This window comes from Phyllobates terribilis, unplaced genomic scaffold, assembly GCF_046119375.1.
Source record: "Phyllobates terribilis strain yellow unplaced genomic scaffold, ASM4611937v1 Scaffold_3__8_contigs__length_932513732, whole genome shotgun sequence".
Taxonomy (NCBI): domain Eukaryota; kingdom Metazoa; phylum Chordata; class Amphibia; order Anura; family Dendrobatidae; genus Phyllobates; species Phyllobates terribilis.
The window spans coordinates 625,530,512-625,553,761 of NW_027362763.1; the positions used below are offsets into that span (position 1 = coordinate 625,530,512).

General features: G+C 46.5%; 1 protein-coding gene across 4 annotated transcripts in view; it reads left to right on the plus strand.

Annotated features, from left to right (window-relative positions):
* The window catches only part of EGLN1 (egl-9 family hypoxia inducible factor 1), a 184,154-nt gene that overhangs the window by 95,259 nt on the left and 65,645 nt on the right, over positions 1-23,250 (plus strand). For all 4 annotated transcript variants that reach the window (XM_073671545.1, XM_073671543.1, XM_073671542.1 and 1 more), the window contains one exon: positions 8,282-8,401. Coding sequence is in view for 3 of the 4 variants with exons in the window: in XM_073671543.1 (XP_073527644.1) it covers positions 8,282-8,401 (120 nt within the window). In the remaining variant the exon portion in view is untranslated. Of the gene's footprint in view, positions 1-8,281; positions 8,402-23,250 lie in introns of those variants that run through there.

The window sequence follows — 23,250 nt, forward strand, 5'->3', positions numbered from 1 at the left end:
AAGGTATATATAGTGTATATTGGTATTATGTCTCATAGCACATATGAAACAGTACAAATCATTCTCTGGTCCAACCCATAATTGGATTGAGCAAAAGTGTCATAGTGCAATTAACAAAGTGCCATATAGAATTATAGATACCAGACTACAGATCTTTAGCTGGAATAAAAACAATATACAGGTTTATATATATATATATATATATATATATATATATATATATATATATATATATATATATATATATATATATATATATATATATATATATATATATATATATGTGTGTTTCGGCATAACACCTTCGTGTATAATAATCTTTACACTAACAAAGCAGAGCTCAGTCAGTGTTGGAGCGCAGCTCAGTAGCGTGATGATTACATTGCTGTGCTCTAACACTGCAGCGCTAATAGTAGTGGTGAGCACAGGTCGTCAGTCTTGGTATTGTGCTACTAATCCCAGGCTACCGAGCTGTTCTCACCACTGAAAGAAGTCAATTCTGCAGGCCTGGTCTCACCGCTCAGAGTGCTATGGCTGAGACTTCTTCAAGCTTTGAGAGCGACTCGCCACCCTGATTTTGTGCTCACCACAACATCCTCGACCTCTTGTCGCTGCTGCTCGCATTTAACCCTGTGAGATGTGATGGAGAAATTGTAGTTCAGAGCACTGAAAAAAATTAATTAAGAAAAAGATGTTAAAACACGACATTTCATTTTACATTAAAAATAATTGATTATATAATTATTATTACCGTATATACTCTAATATAAGACGAGTTTTTCAGCACATTTTTTGTGCTGAAAAAGCCCCTCTCAGCTTATACTCGGGTATATACTCGAGTAAATAGAAATTCCGTTTGGTGGATAGTGGGGGGGAGGGGTTGTAGCTGCGGAGGAGCGGGGCACATGCAGTAGCCACTGCTGCAGCTACCATGTGTGCCCACTGCTAAAGGGAAATGAATATTCCCTCTTCTCCACTCCCATGGGCGTGGAGAAGAATGAATATTCATTCTATTCAGTAGTGGACACAGAGGAGCGTTGAGCCGCAGCTCCTGCTGACAGTGCCTACTAAAGAGAATGCATATTCACTCCTCTCCACGCGCATAGTCCTAGCATGGAGAGGCGTGAATATGCTGGCAGCTCACATCAGCGTCTGAGAGCCATGCGTTGTTCAGATGCTGACATCAGCTTACAGCACGCAGTGCTGGAGCAGAGGTAAGGGAGGCTGAGTATGTGTTGTTTGTGTGCAGTTATGGGGCCATACATACTAGGATTGGGGGGATGAGGGGGCCATGCATACCAGGATTGGGGGGATGAAGGGTGCCATATATACCAGGATTGGGGGATGGGGGGGCCATGTATACCAGGATTGGGGATTAAGAGTGCCATACATACTAGGATTGGGGATTAGGGGTGCCATACATACCAGGATTGGGGATTAGGGGTGCCATACATACCAGGATTGGGGATTAGGGGTGCCATGCATACCTGGATTGGGGGATGAGGGGGCCATGCATACCTGGATTGGGGGATGAGGGGGCCATGCATACCTGGATTGGGGGATGAGGGAGCCATGCATACCTGGATTGGGGGATGAGGGGGCCATGCATACCAGGATTGGGGGATGAGGGGGCCATGCATACCAGGATTGGGGGATGAGGGGGCCATGCATACCAGGATTGGGGGATGAGGGGGCCATGCATACCAGGATTGGGGATGAGGGGGTCATGCATACCAGGATTGGGGATGAGGGGGTCATGCATACCAGGATTGGGGATGAGGGGGTCATGCATACCAGGATTGGGGAAGAGGGGTGCCATACATACCAGGATTGGGGAAGAGGGGTGCCATACGTACCAGGATTGGGGAAGAGGGGTGCCATACGTACCAGGATTGGGCAACAGGGGTGCCATACGTACTAGGATTGGGCAACAGGGGTGCCATACGTACTAGGATTGGGCAACAGGGGTGCCATACGTACTAGGATTGGGCAACAAGGGTGCCATACGTACTAGGATTGGGCAACAGGGGTGCCACACGTACTAGGATTGGGCAACAGGGGTGCCACACGTACTAGGATTGGGCAACAGGGGTGCCACACGTACTAGGATTGGGCAACAGGGGTGCCACACGTACTAGGATTGGGCAACAGGGGTGCCACACGTACTAGGATTGGGCAACAGGGGTGCCACACGTACTAGGATTGGGCAACAGGGGTGCCACACGTACTAGGATTGGGCAACAGGGGTGCCACACGTACTAGGATTGGGCAACAGGGGTGCCACACGTACTAGGATTGGGCAACAGGGGTGCCACACGTACTAGGATTGGGCAACAGGGGTGCCACACGTACTAGGATTGGGCAACAGGGGTGCCACACGTACTAGGATTGGGCAACAGGGGTGCCACACGTACTAGGATTGGGCAACAGGGGTGCCACACGTACTAGGATTGGGCAACAGGGGTGCCACACGTACTAGGATTGGGCAACAGGGGTGCCACACGTACTAGGATTGGGCAACAGGGGTGCCACACGTACTAGGATTGGGCAACAGGGGTGCCACACGTACTAGGATTGGGCAACAGGGGTGCCACACGTACTAGGATTGGGCAACAGGGGTGCCACACGTACTAGGATTGGGCAACAGGGGTGCCACACGTACTAGGATTGGGCAACAGGGGTGCCACACGTACTAGGATTGGGCAACAGGGGTGCCACACGTACTAGGATTGGGCAACAGGGGTGCCACACGTACTAGGATTGGGCAACAGGGGTGCCACACGTACTAGGATTGGGCAACAGGGGTGCCACACGTACTAGGATTGGGCAACAGGGGTGCCACACGTACTAGGATTGGGCAACAGGGGTGCCACACGTACTAGGATTGGGCAACAGGGGTGCCACACGTACTAGGATTGGGCAACAGGGGTGCCACACGTACTAGGATTGGGCAACAGGGGTGCCACACGTACTAGGATTGGGCAACAGGGGTGCCACACGTACTAGGATTGGGCAACAGGGGTGCCACACGTACTAGGATTGGGCAACAGGGGTGCCACACGTACTAGGATTGGGCAACAGGGGTGCCACACGTACTAGGATTGGGCAACAGGGGTGCCACACGTACTAGGATTGGGCAACAGGGGTGCCACACGTACTAGGATTGGGCAACAGGGGTGCCACACGTACTAGGATTGGGCAACAGGGGTGCCACACGTACTAGGATTGGGCAACAGGGGTGCCACACGTACTAGGATTGGGCAACAGGGGTGCCACACGTACTAGGATTGGGCAACAGGGGTGCCACACGTACTAGGATTGGGCAACAGGGGTGCCACACGTACTAGGATTGGGCAACAGGGGTGCCACACGTACTAGGATTGGGCAACAGGGGTGCCACACGTACTAGGATTGGGCAACAGGGGTGCCACACGTACTAGGATTGGGCAACAGGGGTGCCACACGTACTAGGATTGGGCAACAGGGGTGCCACACGTACTAGGATTGGGCAACAGGGGTGCCACACGTACTAGGATTGGGCAACAGGGGTGCCACACGTACTAGGATTGGGCAACAGGGGTGCCACACGTACTAGGATTGGGCAACAGGGGTGCCACACGTACTAGGATTGGGCAACAGGGGTGCCACACGTACTAGGATTGGGCAACAGGGGTGCCACACGTACTAGGATTGGGCAACAGGGGTGCCACACGTACTAGGATTGGGCAACAGGGGTGCCACACGTACTAGGATTGGGCAACAGGGGTGCCACACGTACTAGGATTGGGCAACAGGGGTGCCACACGTACTAGGATTGGGCAACAGGGGTGCCACACGTACTAGGATTGGGCAACAGGGGTGCCACACGTACTAGGATTGGGCAACAGGGGTGCCACACGTACTAGGATTGGGCAACAGGGGTGCCACACGTACTAGGATTGGGCAACAGGGGTGCCACACGTACTAGGATTGGGCAACAGGGGTGCCACACGTACTAGGATTGGGCAACAGGGGTGCCACACGTACTAGGATTGGGCAACAGGGGTGCCACACGTACTAGGATTGGGCAACAGGGGTGCCACACGTACTAGGATTGGGCAACAGGGGTGCCACACGTACTAGGATTGGGCAACAGGGGTGCCACACGTACTAGGATTGGGCAACAGGGGTGCCACACGTACTAGGATTGGGCAACAGGGGTGCCACACGTACTAGGATTGGGCAACAGGGGTGCCACACGTACTAGGATTGGGCAACAGGGGTGCCACACGTACTAGGATTGGGCAACAGGGGTGCCACACGTACTAGGATTGGGCAACAGGGGTGCCACACGTACTAGGATTGGGCAACAGGGGTGCCACACGTACTAGGATTGGGCAACAGGGGTGCCACACGTACTAGGATTGGGCAACAGGGGTGCCACACGTACTAGGATTGGGCAACAGGGGTGCCACACGTACTAGGATTGGGCAACAGGGGTGCCACACGTACTAGGATTGGGCAACAGGGGTGCCACACGTACTAGGATTGGGCAACAGGGGTGCCACACGTACTAGGATTGGGCAACAGGGGTGCCACACGTACTAGGATTGGGCAACAGGGGTGCCACACGTACTAGGATTGGGCAACAGGGGTGCCACACGTACTAGGATTGGGCAACAGGGGTGCCACACGTACTAGGATTGGGCAACAGGGGTGCCACACGTACTAGGATTGGGCAACAGGGGTGCCACACGTACTAGGATTGGGCAACAGGGGTGCCACACGTACTAGGATTGGGCAACAGGGGTGCCACACGTACTAGGATTGGGCAACAGGGGTGCCACACGTACTAGGATTGGGCAACAGGGGTGCCACACGTACTAGGATTGGGCAACAGGGGTGCCACACGTACTAGGATTGGGCAACAGGGGTGCCACACGTACTAGGATTGGGCAACAGGGGTGCCACACGTACTAGGATTGGGCAACAGGGGTGCCACACGTACTAGGATTGGGCAACAGGGGTGCCACACGTACTAGGATTGGGCAACAGGGGTGCCACACGTACTAGGATTGGGCAACAGGGGTGCCACACGTACTAGGATTGGGCAACAGGGGTGCCACACGTACTAGGATTGGGCAACAGGGGTGCCACACGTACTAGGATTGGGCAACAGGGGTGCCACACGTACTAGGATTGGGCAACAGGGGTGCCACACGTACTAGGATTGGGCAACAGGGGTGCCACACGTACTAGGATTGGGCAACAGGGGTGCCACACGTACTAGGATTGGGCAACAGGGGTGCCACACGTACTAGGATTGGGCAACAGGGGTGCCACACGTACTAGGATTGGGCAACAGGGGTGCCACACGTACTAGGATTGGGCAACAGGGGTGCCACACGTACTAGGATTGGGCAACAGGGGTGCCACACGTACTAGGATTGGGCAACAGGGGTGCCACACGTACTAGGATTGGGCAACAGGGGTGCCACACGTACTAGGATTGGGCAACAGGGGTGCCACACGTACTAGGATTGGGCAACAGGGGTGCCACACGTACTAGGATTGGGCAACAGGGGTGCCACACGTACTAGGATTGGGCAACAGGGGTGCCACACGTACTAGGATTGGGCAACAGGGGTGCCACACGTACTAGGATTGGGCAACAGGGGTGCCACACGTACTAGGATTGGGCAACAGGGGTGCCACACGTACTAGGATTGGGCAACAGGGGTGCCACACGTACTAGGATTGGGCAACAGGGGTGCCACACGTACTAGGATTGGGCAACAGGGGTGCCACACGTACTAGGATTGGGCAACAGGGGTGCCACACGTACTAGGATTGGGCAACAGGGGTGCCACACGTACTAGGATTGGGCAACAGGGGTGCCACACGTACTAGGATTGGGCAACAGGGGTGCCACACGTACTAGGATTGGGCAACAGGGGTGCCACACGTACTAGGATTGGGCAACAGGGGTGCCACACGTACTAGGATTGGGCAACAGGGGTGCCACACGTACTAGGATTGGGCAACAGGGGTGCCACACGTACTAGGATTGGGCAACAGGGGTGCCACACGTACTAGGATTGGGCAACAGGGGTGCCACACGTACTAGGATTGGGCAACAGGGGTGCCACACGTACTAGGATTGGGCAACAGGGGTGCCACACGTACTAGGATTGGGCAACAGGGGTGCCACACGTACCAGGATTGGGCAACAGGGGTGCCCCACGTACCAGGATTGGGCAACAGGGGTGCCCCACGTACCAGGATTGGGCAACAGGGGTGCCCCACGTACCAGGATTGGGCAACAGGGGTGCCCCACGTACCAGGATTGGGCAAGAGGGAGCAATGCATACTAGGATGGGGAAATTTACCAGTAGCTGCTGCATTTCCCACCCTAGGCTTATACTCGAGTCAATAAGTTTTCCCAGTTTTTTTGTGGTAAAATTAGGTGCCTCGGCTTATACTCTGGTCTAGTATATACGGTAATATAAAAATCACAACTCATTCTCTTAAACACAGCTTCAATGCAGGTTATGAGGAATGTCTGCCGTCATCATCATAGTATCTAATAGAGTAGTATGTATAGAAAATAGAATACAAAAATCTACAAAAAAAAAAGCAGAAAATGTTTGAGCTGTATGCTTTTAATAAAAAAAAAAAAAAAGAGGGGTACATTCCCTTTTTAAAGGGCTGTTTTACTGCTATGTTATTGATGACCTATCTGTAGGCTAGGTCATCAGTGTTGGATCGCGGCAGCATCGGACATAGACCAGGAGGGTCAGTGCTGCATCGCTGCTGGAGAAACTGGGTGCGTATTGTGTAGTTTGTTTGTTTTTACATTTACAGACGCTTTTAAAAACTTTAATGTTAGAGAACCCCTTTCGGCTATGTTCACACATCTTGGTTTTTTCAACGTTCATTTTCTGCAGCAAAACCTGATCTCTTGCCAGGAGGTTGTTCAGGATTTTTGTTGCTGTTTTTTTTTTTTTTTTTTGGTGCGTTTTTCTCACTGTCCTTTTGTCTCTGTTATGCATGCACATAAAGTTCAGTGGAAAAAAAAATCCCATTCTGGTTTAGGCACAAAAAACGCTGAAAAAAACATGATTTAAGTTCAGCTTTGCTTCCACCATACAAGCATTAACACAGGTCATCCATTTAAGACATGTGAAACCATATTAACCATAATTTCAAATGTACAGTGGGGGGGGGTGAATTGTTCAGGAATAGTTTGACAGTGCATTGAGTTTGTATGACACTATTTACTTGCACACTATGGTGTCTGCCATTGAGGTGCTCAATGCCTTGTTCAATTTCACAAACTACCATCTGTGACCAAGACTAGATGGTAAAATCACAAAAATAAATGCGTTTCACATATTGCTGTAGTTGCTTATTTTCACTAAAAACGCAGCAAAACCTGACAGCTATGTTCACACATCTTGTTTATTTCAGCGTTTTTTCACTTCCCATTATTTCCAATGGGTGAAAAAAACTGAAATAACCCTGAAAGAAGTGACATGCTCTATTTAAAAAAAAAACAAAAAACATGATGTGTGAACAGAGCATTCTGGTTTCTCATAGACTTTGCTGGTACTGCAAAAGGCAGCTGAAAATTTGTATAACAAAAACAACTTAAAAAAACACTGAAAAAAACATGATGTGTGAACATAGCCTTAAATGGGTATTTAAACTGTCAAACTGTTCCACTATCCAACCCTTGGGACCAACAGCTGTCCCAAGAACAGGACCTTATCTTAAATGGAGTGGAGGGCACATTCTTGATATTATATTCATTTATTTTCTGTCATAGAAAGCCATGTACAGCACTTGACTATTTCTGTTAGTCTCATATGAAATAATTGGAGAGGACGTCGAGCATGAACTCTTCTGCTTCATTCAAGACTGTACTCTGCAGAGCACTGTTTTTAGACATGCCTTATCCTTTTATATATCCTGTGGATAAGGGATAACTTTAATTTGGGGGAATACCCATCTAAGGTAAAATGGCAGATCAATGTGCAGTTTTTGGAAGCATAAGTTGAAGTTTAGTTGTTATTTATAAGGGTGGTGGAGCAATATATGAACGTTTGTTACTCTGGTTTTCTTTTAATACAATACTAAAAATGTTATCTTCTGACTTTCTAAACCTAACGTAAACAAGAAAATGAGAAGAACATAACAATTATTATTACTTTGTAAAGTAACTTTTCAGTTGAATTTATATGTTATGCCTGTTATGTTAAATGGAGCAAGTCTAAAATGTTTATTTATTTTTCTTCAACAGGCAATGGTTGCTTGCTACCCTGGAAAAGGAACAGGCTATGTGCGACATGTTGACAATCCAAATGCTGATGGAAGATGTGTTACCTGCATATATTATTTGAATAAGAACTGGGATGCCAAGGTACTGTAAATATTTTGTGGGCTGTTTTATGTTTATAGGGGGAACAATTTAGGTTCCAGCTGATTTAGGAATATTTCCATTTCCCATTCCCAAAATGTGTAATAACATTTTGAGTGATGCGAGTCCAAAATCTGAAGATCGCATTCATTTTATTGGGCTGTGTTGTAGTCACCTGCACCATCTCTAGCATTATTTGCAGGGAAGTACTGCGTGGGAGGATCTGCAGCAGTTTTCTAGTGGTGATGCTCATTCATTCTGACAATTATTGAGGTTTGCGGCAGATCCTAGGTTTATACTGTCATTTACCACTACTGCATTGTCATTTTGAAATGGAGAATTTTTTTGGTCTTTAATTGGCCACCGCTTTTAGTAATGACAGAGGTTTTATCAAGAGAAAGTGCTTATACACAAATAGCCCTTCTGCTGCAGGGGGTGCAGGGATATGTAATATCTGGCACTAAAACAATTTTCAGAAGTCTGGCAGGCGACCTACAACCTGAATGAGATTATAAAATTCATGTTATATACCTATATACCCCTATGTATCCGTTATGTTGGACAAATAGTGCGGTGAACAACCCCTTTAAGGTAATAACTGCACTGGATTTGTCTTATTACGCTTTTTTACTCTCACACCCAGTATTTATCTAAAGTTCTCTACCTTTTCGTCAAATTTGCTATTTAATGTTGTGGCACAAAATATCATAATTAGACTAGTCCAAGAAGTGAGGAGCAGTCTAGCCCTACATGCCAATATCATGGCATGGCCTTGTGAGCCATCAGTCACGCCTCTTTGACCATGATTTTGGCAGCATGGGTTAGACAGTTCCTCACGCATGCTTCTTGGTTAGGTCCAGGTAATTTATATATGGCGCCGTGATATTTACAATAAAAAATAAATAAATAAACATTTGGCTTAAATACAAGGTTCTTTGGGGAAAAAGGGCTGAATCATATCCCCATTACTCCACTGTAGAGGGAAGGACAGTGTGTAACCTCACTATTGCCTGCCCTACCTCTGGGGAAGGGGGGAATGGAACAGCTTAGCTCAACTTCTTTGTAGCCCCTATCAATAAGGTCACCCTCAGTCTCCTCACTCTCTGCCAGCATTATCTCCCTCTCAAAGTGGAGAAACACATTGTTTTCTCTAGCTTTCTTTTTAACTTATAAGAGGGGGAGTAGGCGTTTAAATGGAGGAATTTGACCCTTTTCTGCATCAGCGCATTTAATGCACCCATGTAAGTTGCACAGTACTGCACTACACTATGGGATGAATTGGCTGTATGTTTCTATCCACCCTGCACTGCTCCTTTATAATGTATGCTCTCAAGCAGCTGTGGCAGCTTAGGCCAAAGAGAAGCAGCTCCAACCATCACATTAGAGTGAGTTAATTAAATGATTTTGTACGGCCCCCAATGAAAGGTTTAAATATCCAAATGACCCTTGGCAAAAAAAAAAAAGGTACCCCACCCTGATTTATATAGACATTGTTTGACGCCTTGGACATGCGGTGTGATGTGTCCCAGAAGCTGTTTTTCAACACTGCAACTCCAGGCCATATGGCACACTGTCATGATTCTCCTGTATTCCCCATGCAAGTAAGTGGGCAAGCAACCAAATATATGCTATTTGCTGTAATGTGCTGACTTAACTTATCTGCCTTCTCTTAATTTGTAAGTATGCAAATCGCTTATGTAGTTGCAAGACTGTCTATTTGCACTGGGAATTCAGAGGAATTGTAGTGGTGTGCGCATCACACACTGTCACAGTTTGGTAGTCTATAGCGGTAGTGTTGGGAAACTTTTCATTCCAGCCTGGACATCCCATTCAAGACTTTTTTACCCTATCAGGAGCGAAAACCACTTGTTACTTTCCTAGGATTAGACTTTTCTTGAGTAAACTCATGTGCTCACAATTTAGGCCATTTCAGGCTCGAGTAATGAGATGAATGGCTTCTTTAGGGAGAATTGTGATATAGGCCTCAAGTGGTTGTAATGCAGTATTACAAGTCACTCCCTTTTGCTAACAAACATTAGCCCCTTCATGACAGGGCCAATTTCCGTTATTTGCATTTCCATTTTCTCCTCCTCTTTTCAAAGCCGCAACTTTATTTTTCTGTCCACATAGACATATGAGGGCTTGGTTTTTGCAGGGCGAGTTGTACATTTGGATAACACCATTCGTTTTACCACATAGTGTACTGGAAAACAGGGGAAAAATTCCAAGTGGGGAGAAATTGTGAAAAAAAAAAACAAAAAAAAACCCCTGCAATTCTGGCATTGTTTTTTTAGGAATTGCTTTTACGGTGTACATTTTGTGGTAAGAATGACTCACAGTATCATTCTGCTCATCAGTAGGATTACGGCAATATCAAACAGGTCCACTTTTTTTTTTCCATTATTTTAGTGGTGAAAAATTAAATTCAGAAGTTAGCAAAAAAAAGAATTTGGGGGTTGTCGCCATTTTTCGAGACCCATAATGTTTTCATTTTTCAGTTGATGGAGTTGTGTGATGGCTTATTCTTTTGTGGGTCAAGGCAACATATTTTTTTTTATGCCATTTTTGGGATAGATATTATCACTGGTATTGCAGCGACCACAAAAAATCCCCCGTAATTTTGGTGTTCTTGCTTTTCCGATAGATCGGACTTTTCTGAACTTGTCAATACCAAATATGTGTTTTTTTTAATTCTTAATGGGGAAGGGGAGGGATGTGATTTGCACTTTTGTTTTGATTTCTTTATTCCGTATTTTTCAAAACCTTCTTTTTTACTTTTCACTGTTCTTAATAGTCCCCTTAAGGGACTTGAAGCTGCGATTGTCTGATCACTTGTGCTTTATACAGCTATGCCACAACAGCGATTGCTAGAGGCAGGTCCTGGCTGTAACACACAGTCATCACCTGCTGAGTATGGTGGGTGAGCCCACGCCATACACCCGCTTCTGATTTGAGCTGTAATTTTTGATCCAAGCATCGGATCAAAATTGGACATGTCTTCAATTTACCGAGGACGGCTCGGATTGTGAAAAATCACAGACCTGTGAATGGCCCCATAGACTATCACAGGTATGAATGAGTGCTATCCTTTATTGACCAATTCTCCACCTGGCTTCTTCACTTTCTCTCTGCTGACATTCTCACCACCATCATGGGTGACTCCAACATACCCACTGACACCCACCAGTCAGCAGCCTCCAAAGTCCTGTCGCTAACTTAATCTTTTGGACTTACTCAGTGTTCTTCCTCAGCCACTAACACAGACGGACATACATTAGACCTTCTCTTCACCCGCCGCTGCTCCCTATCTGACCACCATCTACTCTGTTACTCATCCCTGTCCTCCTCACCTGTCACCCATGTCCAGCAACCAGCGCACACCCACAGAAACCTCGCACATCTAGACACTCACACACACTCTGACTCTATCCTACCACTGGCATCCAAATCTTCACTTGACTACACCACTGCCTCCACCCCCAATATCCTCGCTTTCGCCCCCACCATTCCACTGAAACTGCCCAGACCAACATTACTGACGACATACTTAACACCACAGCTAACAGACAATTCTCTATACTCCTCCTTCTAGATCTGTCCTCTGCCTTTGACATAGTTGAACACTCCCTCCTACTACAGAACCTCTCTTCCTTTTGACGTTAAAGACCTTGCCCTATCCTGGATCTCCTCATACCTTTCCAATCGCACATTTAGCGTTTCCCACACTATCTCCTCATCCCGTTCTCTCTCTGTTGGAGTCCCTCAAGGCTCTGTCCTAGGACCCCTACTCTTCTCCATCTATACCCTTGGCCTGGGACAACTCATAACGTCCATGGCTTCCAGTGCCACCTATACGCTGATGACACTCAGATCTATTTCTCTGGCCCAGACGTCACCTCTCTGCTGTCCAGAATCCCGGAGTGTCTATCAGCCATATCTTCTTTCTTCTCCTCTCGCTTCCTCAAGCTCAATGTGGACAAATCTGAACTCCATCTCATATATCTTCCCCACCTGATCTATCTATAACAATAAATGACATCACACTTTACCCTGTGCTGGAAATCCGCTGCATTGGAGTAACCCTTGACTTTGCCCTGTCTTTCAAACTGCACATTCACGCTCTTGCCACCTCCTGTTGCCTCCAGCTCAAAAATATTTCCAGAATCCGTCGACCTTCAAACAACTAAAATGCTTGTGCATGTCCTTATCATCTCCCGCCTCTACTACTGCAACATCCTCCTCTGTGGCCTACCTGTTAACACTCTTGCACCTCTCCAGTCCGTCCTTAACACTGCTGCCTGACTAGTCCATCTCTGTCCTCTCTACTCCTCCGCTTCTCTCCTTTGCAAATTCCTTCATTGGCTCCCAATTCCCCAGGATTCAAACTACTAACACTGACATACAAAACCGTCCTTAACCTGCCTCCTCCTTACATCTCCGAACTAATCTCCTGATTAGTGATGATCGAGCATGCTCGTTGCTTGAGATTTAAGAGCATGCTCGAGCGAGCACCTATTATCTTCAGTGTGCTCTGAGGTTAAGTTTTCGTCACTCTGTGAACATGATTTGCAACTGTTTGACAGCTTTAATACATGTGACGAATGCTGGAAAAACAGGCATTCCTCACATGTATTAAAGCTGTCAAACAGTCGCAAATCATATTCACTGAGCGACGAAAACTTAACCTCCGAGCACTCTGAAGATAAGAGGTGCTCGTCCGAGCATGCTCGTAAATCTCGAGCAACGAGCATGCTCGATCATCACTACTCCTGATATCTTCCCTCACGCAATCTCCTTTCCTTCCAAAACCTCCTTCTCCTCCACAGTTATTCTTTTCTCACCCAACCTGCCTCCAAGACTTCTCCCGAATATCCCCCATCCTTTGGAATTTTGTGCCTCAACTAGTCTGATTTATCCACCACATTTGGATCCTTCAGACAGAACCTGAAAACACATCTCTTCAAGAAAGCTTACAACCTGCAATGATCACGCTGCCACCTCAACACCATCGAAGCTACTGCAACTTCCCCCCAACCTACTGTCTCCTTCCCCATCATCCTGTGGAATGTAAGCCCTCAAGGGTAGGATCATCTTCCCTCTGTACCAGTCTATCATTGTTAGTTATATCAGTGATATCTGTATTTTGTATGTAATCCCTCGTACTCCAGCGCCACACTCCTCCCCCGGCCTCCAGCAGAACGGGACGCAGCGCTGGGGCACAAGGGAAGGTGAGTAAAAGTGTTTTGTTTTTTTGTGTGTGTGCAGCGTGATGGGGATGAAGGGCCATGCATACCAGGATTGGGGGATGAGGAGTACCATGCTTACCAGGATACGGATGAGGGGCCATACATACCAGGATAGGGATGAGGGGGGCCATACGTACCAAGATTGGGGATGAGGGGGGCCATGCATACCAGGATAGGGGTTTGAGGGGGGCCATGCATACCAGGATAGGGGTTTGAGGGGGGCCATGCATACCAGGATAGGGGTTTGAGGGGGGCCATGCATACCAGGATAGGGACGAGTGGTGCCATGCATACCACGATTGGTGCCATGCATACCACGATAGGGATGAGTGGTGCCATGCATACCACAATAGGGACGAGTGGTGCCATGCATACCGGGATGGGATGGGGGCCGCGTATAATAAGAAGGGGGCGGGCATGTATACCAGTATGGGGGATATTAACAGAATTGGGGGACATTTATAATATAACCAGGGATGTGTCGTTCTGTCCGAAGCCTCTATAGACTGCAAAAGCTCGACATGCCAGGATGGGGGCTTCACCACGTAACAGGATGGGGGCTGCACCACGTAACAGGATGCGGGCGCATATACCAATAAAAATGCTCACCACCCGTGCATTGAACAGATTCAATAGCTAGTATAAATAATAATACTAATAATAATATCCGTGAAAACTACAGATTGCTCTCGTACGCGAAAATCGGACATCTTAATGAGCCCTAACAGTGTGGGATAAGTTGAGGTAAATTATTTGTAGTATGAAATTGAAAGAACCTTTTTCAATCTCTGACAGGAATAGACTGGAGTTGTAAGATAACTAAATAACTCAATCCATTGTAGACTTTAGTGGAGATTCTTTTGTCTCGTCGGTAGTTCATATAATTCAGAATAGAATTCATGGGATTTCTCAGCTATTAAAGGGGTGGATATCTCTGGTACCTTCTGTAGTTTTTATTGTGAAAATGAATGTTTTATCTTGCTTTTATCTAGATCAGTGTTTCTCAACTCCTGTCCTCAAGACCCACCCACAGGTCATGTTTTCAGGATTTCCTTAGTATTTATTGCCCAGGTGATAATTCCATCACTCGGGCAATGTGACTGGAAATCCTGAAAACATGATCTGTTGGTGCATCTTGAGGACAGGAGTTGAGAAACACTGATCTAGATGGTAGCTTCAGCCCTTTGTTCCCATGAGCATATGAAAAGTGTTCCCCTCTAGGATATACCTTATAGGACTCCCTATGTTTCCTGTTAATTGGCCAGTGTAAACAGGCTTCCAGCTTGATCGATGCTCTGGATCTGCCAAGGGTACAGATGATTCAAAAAGTCTAATATAATATATATATTATACACACTGCTCAAAAAAATAAAGGGAACACTGAAATAACACATCCTCGATCTGAATGAATGAAATATTCTCATTGAATACTTTGTTCTGTACAAAGATGAATGTGCTGACAACAAAATCACACAAAAATCATCAATGGAAATCACATTTATTAACCAATGGAGGCCTGGATTTGGAGTCATCCCCAAAGTTAAAGTGGAAGAACACACTACAGGCTGATCCAACTTTGATGTAATGTCCTTAAAACAAGTCAAAATGAGGCTGAGTATTGTGTGTGGCGTCCATGTGCCTGTATGACCTCCCTACAACGCCTGGGCATGCTCCTGATGAGGCTGAGTATTGTGTGTGGCGTCCACGTACCTGTATGACCTCCCTACAACGCCTGGGCATGCTCCTGATGAGGCTGAGTATTGTGTGTGGCCTCCACGTGCCTGTATGACCTCCCTACAACGCCTGGGCATGCACCTGATGAGGCTGAGTATTGTGTGTGGCCTCCACGTGCCTGTATGACCTCCCTACAACGCCTGGGCATGCTCCTGATGAGGCTCAGTATTGTGTGTGGCCTCCACGTGCCTGTATGACCTCCCTACAATGCCTGGGCATGCTCCTGATGAGGCTGAGTATTGTGTGTGGCCTCCACGTGCCTGTATGACCTCCCTACAACGCCTGGGCATGCTCCTGATGAGGCTCAGTATTGTGTGTGGCCTCCACGTGCCTGTATGACCTCCCTACAGCGCCTGGGCATGCTCCTGATGAGGCTGAGTATTGTGTGTGGCCTCCACGTGCCTGTATGACCTCCCTACAACGCCTGGGCATGCTCCTGATGAGGCTGAGTATTGTGTGTGGCCTCCACGTGCCTGTATGACCTCCCTACAATGCCTGGGCATGCTCCTGATGAGGTTGCGGATGGTCTCCTGTGGGATCTCCTCCCAGACCTGGACTAAAGCATCCGCCAACTCCTGGACAGTCTGTGGTGCAACGTGACGTTGGTGGATGGAGCGAGACATGATGTCCCTGATGTGCTCAGTCGGATTCCGGTCTGGGGAACGGACGGGCCAGTCCATAGCTTCAATGCCTTCATCTTGCAGGAACTGCTGACACACTCCAGCCACATGAGGTCTGGCCTTGTCCTGCATTAGGAGGAACCCAGAGCCAACCGCACCAGCATAAGGTCTCACAAGGGGTCTGAGGATCTCATCTCGGTACCTAATGGCAGTCAGGCTACCTCTGGCGAGCACATGGAGGGCTCTGCGGCCCTCCAAAGAAATGCCACCCCACACCATTACTGACCCACTGCCAAACTGGTCATGCTGAAGGATGTTGCAGGCAGCAGATTGCTCTCCACGGCGTCTCCAGACTCTGTCACGTCTGGCACATGTGCTCAGTGTGAACCTGCTTTCATCTGTGAAGAGCACAGGGTGCCAGCGGCGACTTTGCCAATCCTGGTGTTCTGTGATAAATGCCAAGCATCCTGCATGGTGTTGGGCTGTGAGCACAACCCCCATCTGTGGACGTCGGGCCCTCATACCACCCTAACGGAGTCGGTTTCTAACCGTTTGTGCAAACACATGCACATTTGTGGCCTGCTGGAGGTCATTTTGCAGGGCTCTGGCAGTGCTCCTCCTGTTCCTCCTTCCACAAAGGCGGAGGTAGCGGTCCTGCTGCTGGGTTGTTGCCCTCCTATGGCCCCCTCCACATCTCCTGGTGTACTGGCCTGTCTCCTGGAAGTGCCTCCAGCCTCTGGACACTACGCTGACAGACACAGCAAATCTTCTTGCCACAGCTTGCATTGATGTGCCATCCTGGATGAGCTGCACTACCTGAGCGACTTCTGTGGGTTGTAGAGTCCGTCATATGCTACCACGAGTGTGAAAGCACAACCAACTTTCAAAAGTGACCAAAACATCAGCCAGAAAGCATTGGTACTGAGATGTGGTCTGTGGTCCAAACCTGCAGAACCACTCCTTTATTGAGGGTGTCTTGATAATTGCCAATAATTTCCATCTATTGTCTATTCCGTTTGCACAACAGCATGTGAAATTGATTGTCAATCAGTGTTGATTCCTAAGTGGATAGTTTGATTTCACAGAAGTTTGATTTACTTGGAGTTATATTCTGTTGTTTAAGTGTTCCCTTTATTTTTTTGAGCAGTGTATGTATGTATGTATGTATGTATGTGTATTTGTGTGTGTGTGTGTATATATACAGTCATGGCCAAAAGTATTGAGAATGACACCAAAATTATATTTTCACATGATCTGCTGGCCTCTGGTTTTTATTAGTGTTTGTCTGATGTTTATATCACATACAGAAATATAATTGCAATCATATTATGAGTACCAATAGGTTATATTGACAGTTAGAATGAGTTAATGCAGCAAGTCAATATTTGCAGTGTTGCCCCTTCTTCTCCAAGACCTCTGTAATTCTCCCTGGCATGCTCTCAATCAACTTTTGGACCAAATCCTGACTGATAGCAGTCCATTCTTGCATAATCAATGCTTGCATTTTGCCAGAATTTGTTGGTTTTTGTTTGTCCACCCGTCTCTTGATGATTGACCACAAGTTCTCAATGGGATTAAGATCTGGGGAGTTTCCAGGCCATGGACCCAAAATCTCTATGTTTTGTTCCATGAGCCATTTAGTTATCACCTTTGCTTTATGGCAAGGTGCTCCATCATGCTGGAAAAGGCATTGTTGGGCGCCAAACTGCTCTTGGACGGTTGGGAGAAGTTGCTCTTGGAGGACATTCTGGTACCATTCTTTATTCATGGCTGTGTTTTTAGGCAAGACTGTGAGTGAGCCGATTCCCTTGGCTGAGAAGCAACCCCACACATGAATGGTTTCAGGATGCTTTACAGTTGGCATGAGACAAGACTGGTGGTAGCGCTCACCTCTTCTTCTCCGAATAAGCTGTTTTCCAGATGTCCCAAACAATCGAAAAGGGGATTCATCAGAGAAAATGACTTTGCCTCAGTCCTCAGCAGTCCACTCCCTGTACCTTTTGCAGAATATCAGTCGGTCCCTGATGTTTTTTCTGGAGAGAAGTGGCTTCTTTGCTGCCCTCCTTGAAACCAGCCCTTGCTCAAAGAGTCTCCGCCTCACAGTGCGTGCAGAAGCACTCACACCAGCCTGCTGCCATTCCTGAGCAAGCTCGGCACTGCTGGTAGTCCGATCCCGCAGCTGAAACAGTTTTAAGATACGGTCCTGGCGCTTGCTGGTCTTTCTTGGGCGCCCTGGAGCCTTTTTGACAACAATGGAAGCTCTCTCCTTGAAGTTCTTGATGATGCGATAGATTGTTGACTGAGGTGCAATCTTTATAGCTGCGATACTCTTCCCTGTTAGGCCATTTTTGTGCAGTGCAATGATGACTGCACGTGTTTCTTTAGAGATAACCATGGTTAACTGAAGAGAAACAATGATACCAAGAACCAGCCTCCTTTTAAAGTGTCCAGTGATGTCATTCTTACTTAATCATGACTGATTGATCCATTAACACAGGTGTGGGTGTTGATGAGGACAGGGCTGGCGATCAATCACTAAAACGATGTTAGCTGCTCCTTTTAAGGCAGGACTGCAATGATGTTGAAATGTGTTTTGGGGGTTAAAGTTCATTTTCTGGGCAAATATTGACTTTGCAAGTACAGTAATTGCTGTTAAGCTGATCACTCTTTGACATTCAGAAGTATATGCAAGTTGCCATTACAAAAAATGAAGCAGTAAACTTTGGAAAAATTACTATTTGTCTCATTCTCAATACTTTTGGCCATGACTGTATATATATATATATATATATATATATATATATATATATATATATATATATATATATATATATATATATATATATATATATATATATATATATATATATATATATATATATATTACAGTACAGACCAAAAGTTTGGACACACCTTCTCATTTAAAGATTTTTCTGTATTTTCATGACTATGTAAATTGTACATTCACACTGAAGGCATCAAAACTATGAATTAACACATGTGGAATTATATACTTAACAAAAAAGTGTGAAACAACTGAAAATATGTCTTATATTCTAGGTTCTTCAAAGTAGCCACCTTTTGCTTTGATGACTGCTTTGCACACTCTTGGCATTCTCTTGATGAGCTTCAAGACCTAGTCACTGGAAATGGTCTTCCAACAATCTTGAAGGAGTTCCCAGAGATGCTTAGCACTTGTTGGCCCTTTTGCCTTCACTCTGCGGTCCAGCTCACCCCAAACCATCTCAATTGGGTTCAGGTCTGGTGATTTTGGAGGCCAGGTCATCTGGCGTAGCACCCCATCACTCTCCTACTCGGTCAAATAGCCCTTACACAGCCTGGAGGTGTGTTTGGGGTCATTGTCCTGTTGAAAAATAAATGATGGTCCAACTAAACGCAAACCGGATCTAATAGCATGCCGCTGCAAGATGCTGTGGTAGCCATGCTGATTCAGTATGCCTTCAATTTTGAATAAATCCCCCACAGTGTCACCAGCAAAGCACCCCCACACCATCACACCTCCTCCTTCGTGCTTCACAGTGGGAACCAGGCATGTATAGTCCATCCGTTCACCTTTTCTGCGTCACACAAAGACACGGTGGTTGGAACCAAAGATCTCAAATTTGGACTCATCAGACCAAAGCACAGATTTCCACTGGTCTAATGTTCATTCCTTGTGTTCTTTAGCCCAAACAAGTCTCTTCTGCTTGTTGCCTGTCCTTAGCAGTGGTTTCCTGGCAGCTATTTTACCATGAAGGCCTGCTGCACAAAGTCTCCTCTTAACAGTTGTTGTAGAGATGTGTCTGCTGCTAGAACTCTGTGTGGCATTGACCTGGTCTCTAATTTGAGCTGCTGTTAACCTGCGATTTCTGAGGCTGGTGACTCGGATAAACTTATCCTCAGAAGCAGAGGTGACTCTTGGTCTTCCTTTCCTGGGGTGGTCCTCATGTGAGCCAGTTTCTTTGTAGCGCTTGATGGTTTTTGCAACTGCACTTGGGGACACTTTCAAAGTTTGACCAATTTTTCGGACTGACTAACCTTCATTTCTTAAAGTAATGATGGCCACTCGTTTTTCTTTACTTAGCTGCTTTTTTCTTGCCATAATACAAATTCTAACAGTCTATTCAGTAGGACTATCAGCTGTGTATCCACCTGACTTCTGCACAACACAACTGATGGTCCCAACCCCATTTATAAGGCAAGAAATCCCACTTATTAAACCTGACAGGGCACACCTTGAAGCTGATCAAGAGAATGCCAAGAGTGTGCAAAGCAGTCAACAAAGCAAAAGGTGGCTACTTTGAAGAACCTAGAATATGAGACATATTTTCAGTTGTTTCACACTTTTTTGTTAAGTATATAATTCCACATGTGTTAATTCATAGTTTTGATGCCTTCAGTGTGAATGTGCAATTTTCATAGTCATGAAAATACAGAAAAATCTTTAAATGAGAAGGTGTGTCCAAACTTTTGGTCTGTACTGTGTGTATGTGTGTGTGTATATCTATCTATCTATCTATCTATCTATCTATCTATCTATATATATAATCTCAAAAGTAGGTGGACAGAAAATATTTACTTTGATTTATATATAAAATTATATTTACTAACACAAGCATAAAAGCATAATATTGACAATTACGTTTTATTCTGAACAATAATATAAAAGCCCTTAAATGTTATCAACGCAGGTGCTCCAACTGTTTTCCATTACAATTTGCACAGCTTTGAAGTCGCCTCTTACGCTTCAACAAACTTTTTTGCACAAGTCTCTTTGGGTATTCATTTCTTGAAATGCATCTCTTATGTACTTTTTCAAATCACTGACACTTTTTGGTTTTCGACTATAAATTTGTCCTGGAGTATTCCCCAAAAGAAAAAATCCTATGGGGTCAAGTCTGGTGAACGTGCCGGCCAATCAAGTGGGCCTCTTCGGCCAATCCATTTATTAGGAAATGTTTCATCAAGATACTCGCGGACTGCTCTTGAATAATGTGGAGGGGCCGCATCTTGTTGGAAATAAAGGTCATTTGAATTAGGCTGTTGCTGTAACTGGGAAACAACTTGATTCATTAGAATTTCGAGATTCTTATCTCCTGTGACTGTTTCATCAAAAAATATTGGTCTTAAAACACCAAAACTTGAAATACCACCCCAAACATTGACACCAGGCTCATTTAGTTGTTGCTCTAATGTTAAATGCTTGTTCTCATTATACCAGTAAATACAATTATGTCTGTTAATATGGCCGGATAATTTGAAAGAAGCTTCATCACTCCACATAATGTTATCTAAAATTACTGGATTTTGTTTGATAAATCTCCCCCTTCATAACCTTATTACACTTTCTGTCCACCTACTTTTGGACCACCCTGTATGTATATGTACACATATACATATATATACAATCTCTATCTATAATATAACAAGGGATATGTCCATCTGTCCGAAGCCGCTATAGACAGCGCAAGCGCGATGTGCCTGCGCAGTCTGGCTCCAGACAGAAGAACACATCCAGCCATTACCTGTGACAGGTAAGAGGAGTATGGCGCCGGAGGTCGTGGTACTGAACGCATACCGCGATCTCTGGCGCCATAAGAACATACCTGCCCCGGAGAAGTGTTGCCGCGGCGCCTCTGTTCGGGCCGGAGTGCGGCATCAGAATCGACACATGCGCAATGTGTCTAAAGCAAAATGGCGCCAGACAGCGTGGTACATACACCCTCGTGCTCCGGCTCCATTTTGTTGAATATACTCTGCAAATGTGTCTTCACTCTGCAGGCGCTGATTCTGGCTTCATTTTAGTAAAATAACACAGGCAACGCGCTGCAAGGGAGCGATGGAAAGGTGAATAGGAGTGTTTTTTTTATTTATTTGATGGGGGCAGCACATACCAGGATGGGGGAGCGGGATGAGGGCAACACACAACAGGATGATGGTGCAGGTTAGAGGCAGCACATACCAAGGTTGGGGCGCAGGTTGGGAGTGCAGGATGGGGGCAGCACATACCAGGATGGGGGCAGCACATACCAGGATGGGGGATTAAGATGGGGTTAGCAGATACCAGGATGGGGGAGTAAGATGGGGTTAGCAGATACCAGGATGGGGGAGTAAGATGGGGTTAGCAGATAACAGGATGGGGGCAGCACATAACAGGATGGGGGGTGAACATAACAGGACTTCGGCAGCACATAACAGGATGGAGGCGTAGGATGGGAGCAGCACATAACAGGATAGGGACAGCCCATAACAAGATGGGGGAACAAGATGGGGGCAGCAAATAGGATGGGGGAGCAGGGTATGGTTAGCAGATCCCAGGATGGGGGCAGCACTTAACAGGAAGGGGGAGCAGGATGGGGTCAGCACATAACCGGTTGGGCTAAGCACATAACCGGTTGGGGGATCAGGATGGCAGCCATATACCAATAAAAATGCTCGCCACCATATACATTGCTCAAAAAAATAAAGGGAACACTCAAATAACACATCCTAGATCTGAATGAATGAAATATTCTCATTGAATACTTTGTTCTGTACAAAGTTGAATGTGCTGACAACAAAATCACACAAAAATCATCAATGGAAATCAAATTTATTAACCAATGGAGGCCTGGATTTGGAGTCACCCCCAAAATTAAAGTAGAAAAACACACTACAGGCGGATCCAACTTTGATGTAATGTCCTTAAAACAAGTCAAAATGACGCTCAGTATTATGTATGACCTCCCTACAATGCCTGGGCATGCTCCTGATGAGGTTGTGGATGGTCTCCTGTGGGATCTCCTCCCAGACCTGGACTAAAGTATCCACTAACTCCTGGACAGTCTGTGGTGCAATGTGTCGTTTGTGGATGGAGCGAGACATGATGTCCCAGATGTGCTCAATCGGATTCAGGTCTGGGGAACGGACGGGCCAGTCCATAGCTTCAATGCCTTCATCTTGCAGGAACTGCTGATACACTCCAGCCACATGAGGTCTGGCATTGTCCTGCATTAGGAGGAACCCAGGGCCAACCGCACCAGCATATGGTCTCACAAGGTGTCTGAGGATCTCATCTCGGTACCTAATGGCAGTCAGGCTACCTCTATGAGCACATGGAGGACTGTGCGGCCCTACAAAGAAATGCCACCCCACACCATTACTGACCCACTGCCAAACCGGTTATGCTGAAGGATGTTGCAGGCAGCAGATCACTCTCCTTGGCTTCTCCAGACTGTCACTTCTGGCACATGTGCTCAGTGTGAACCTGCTG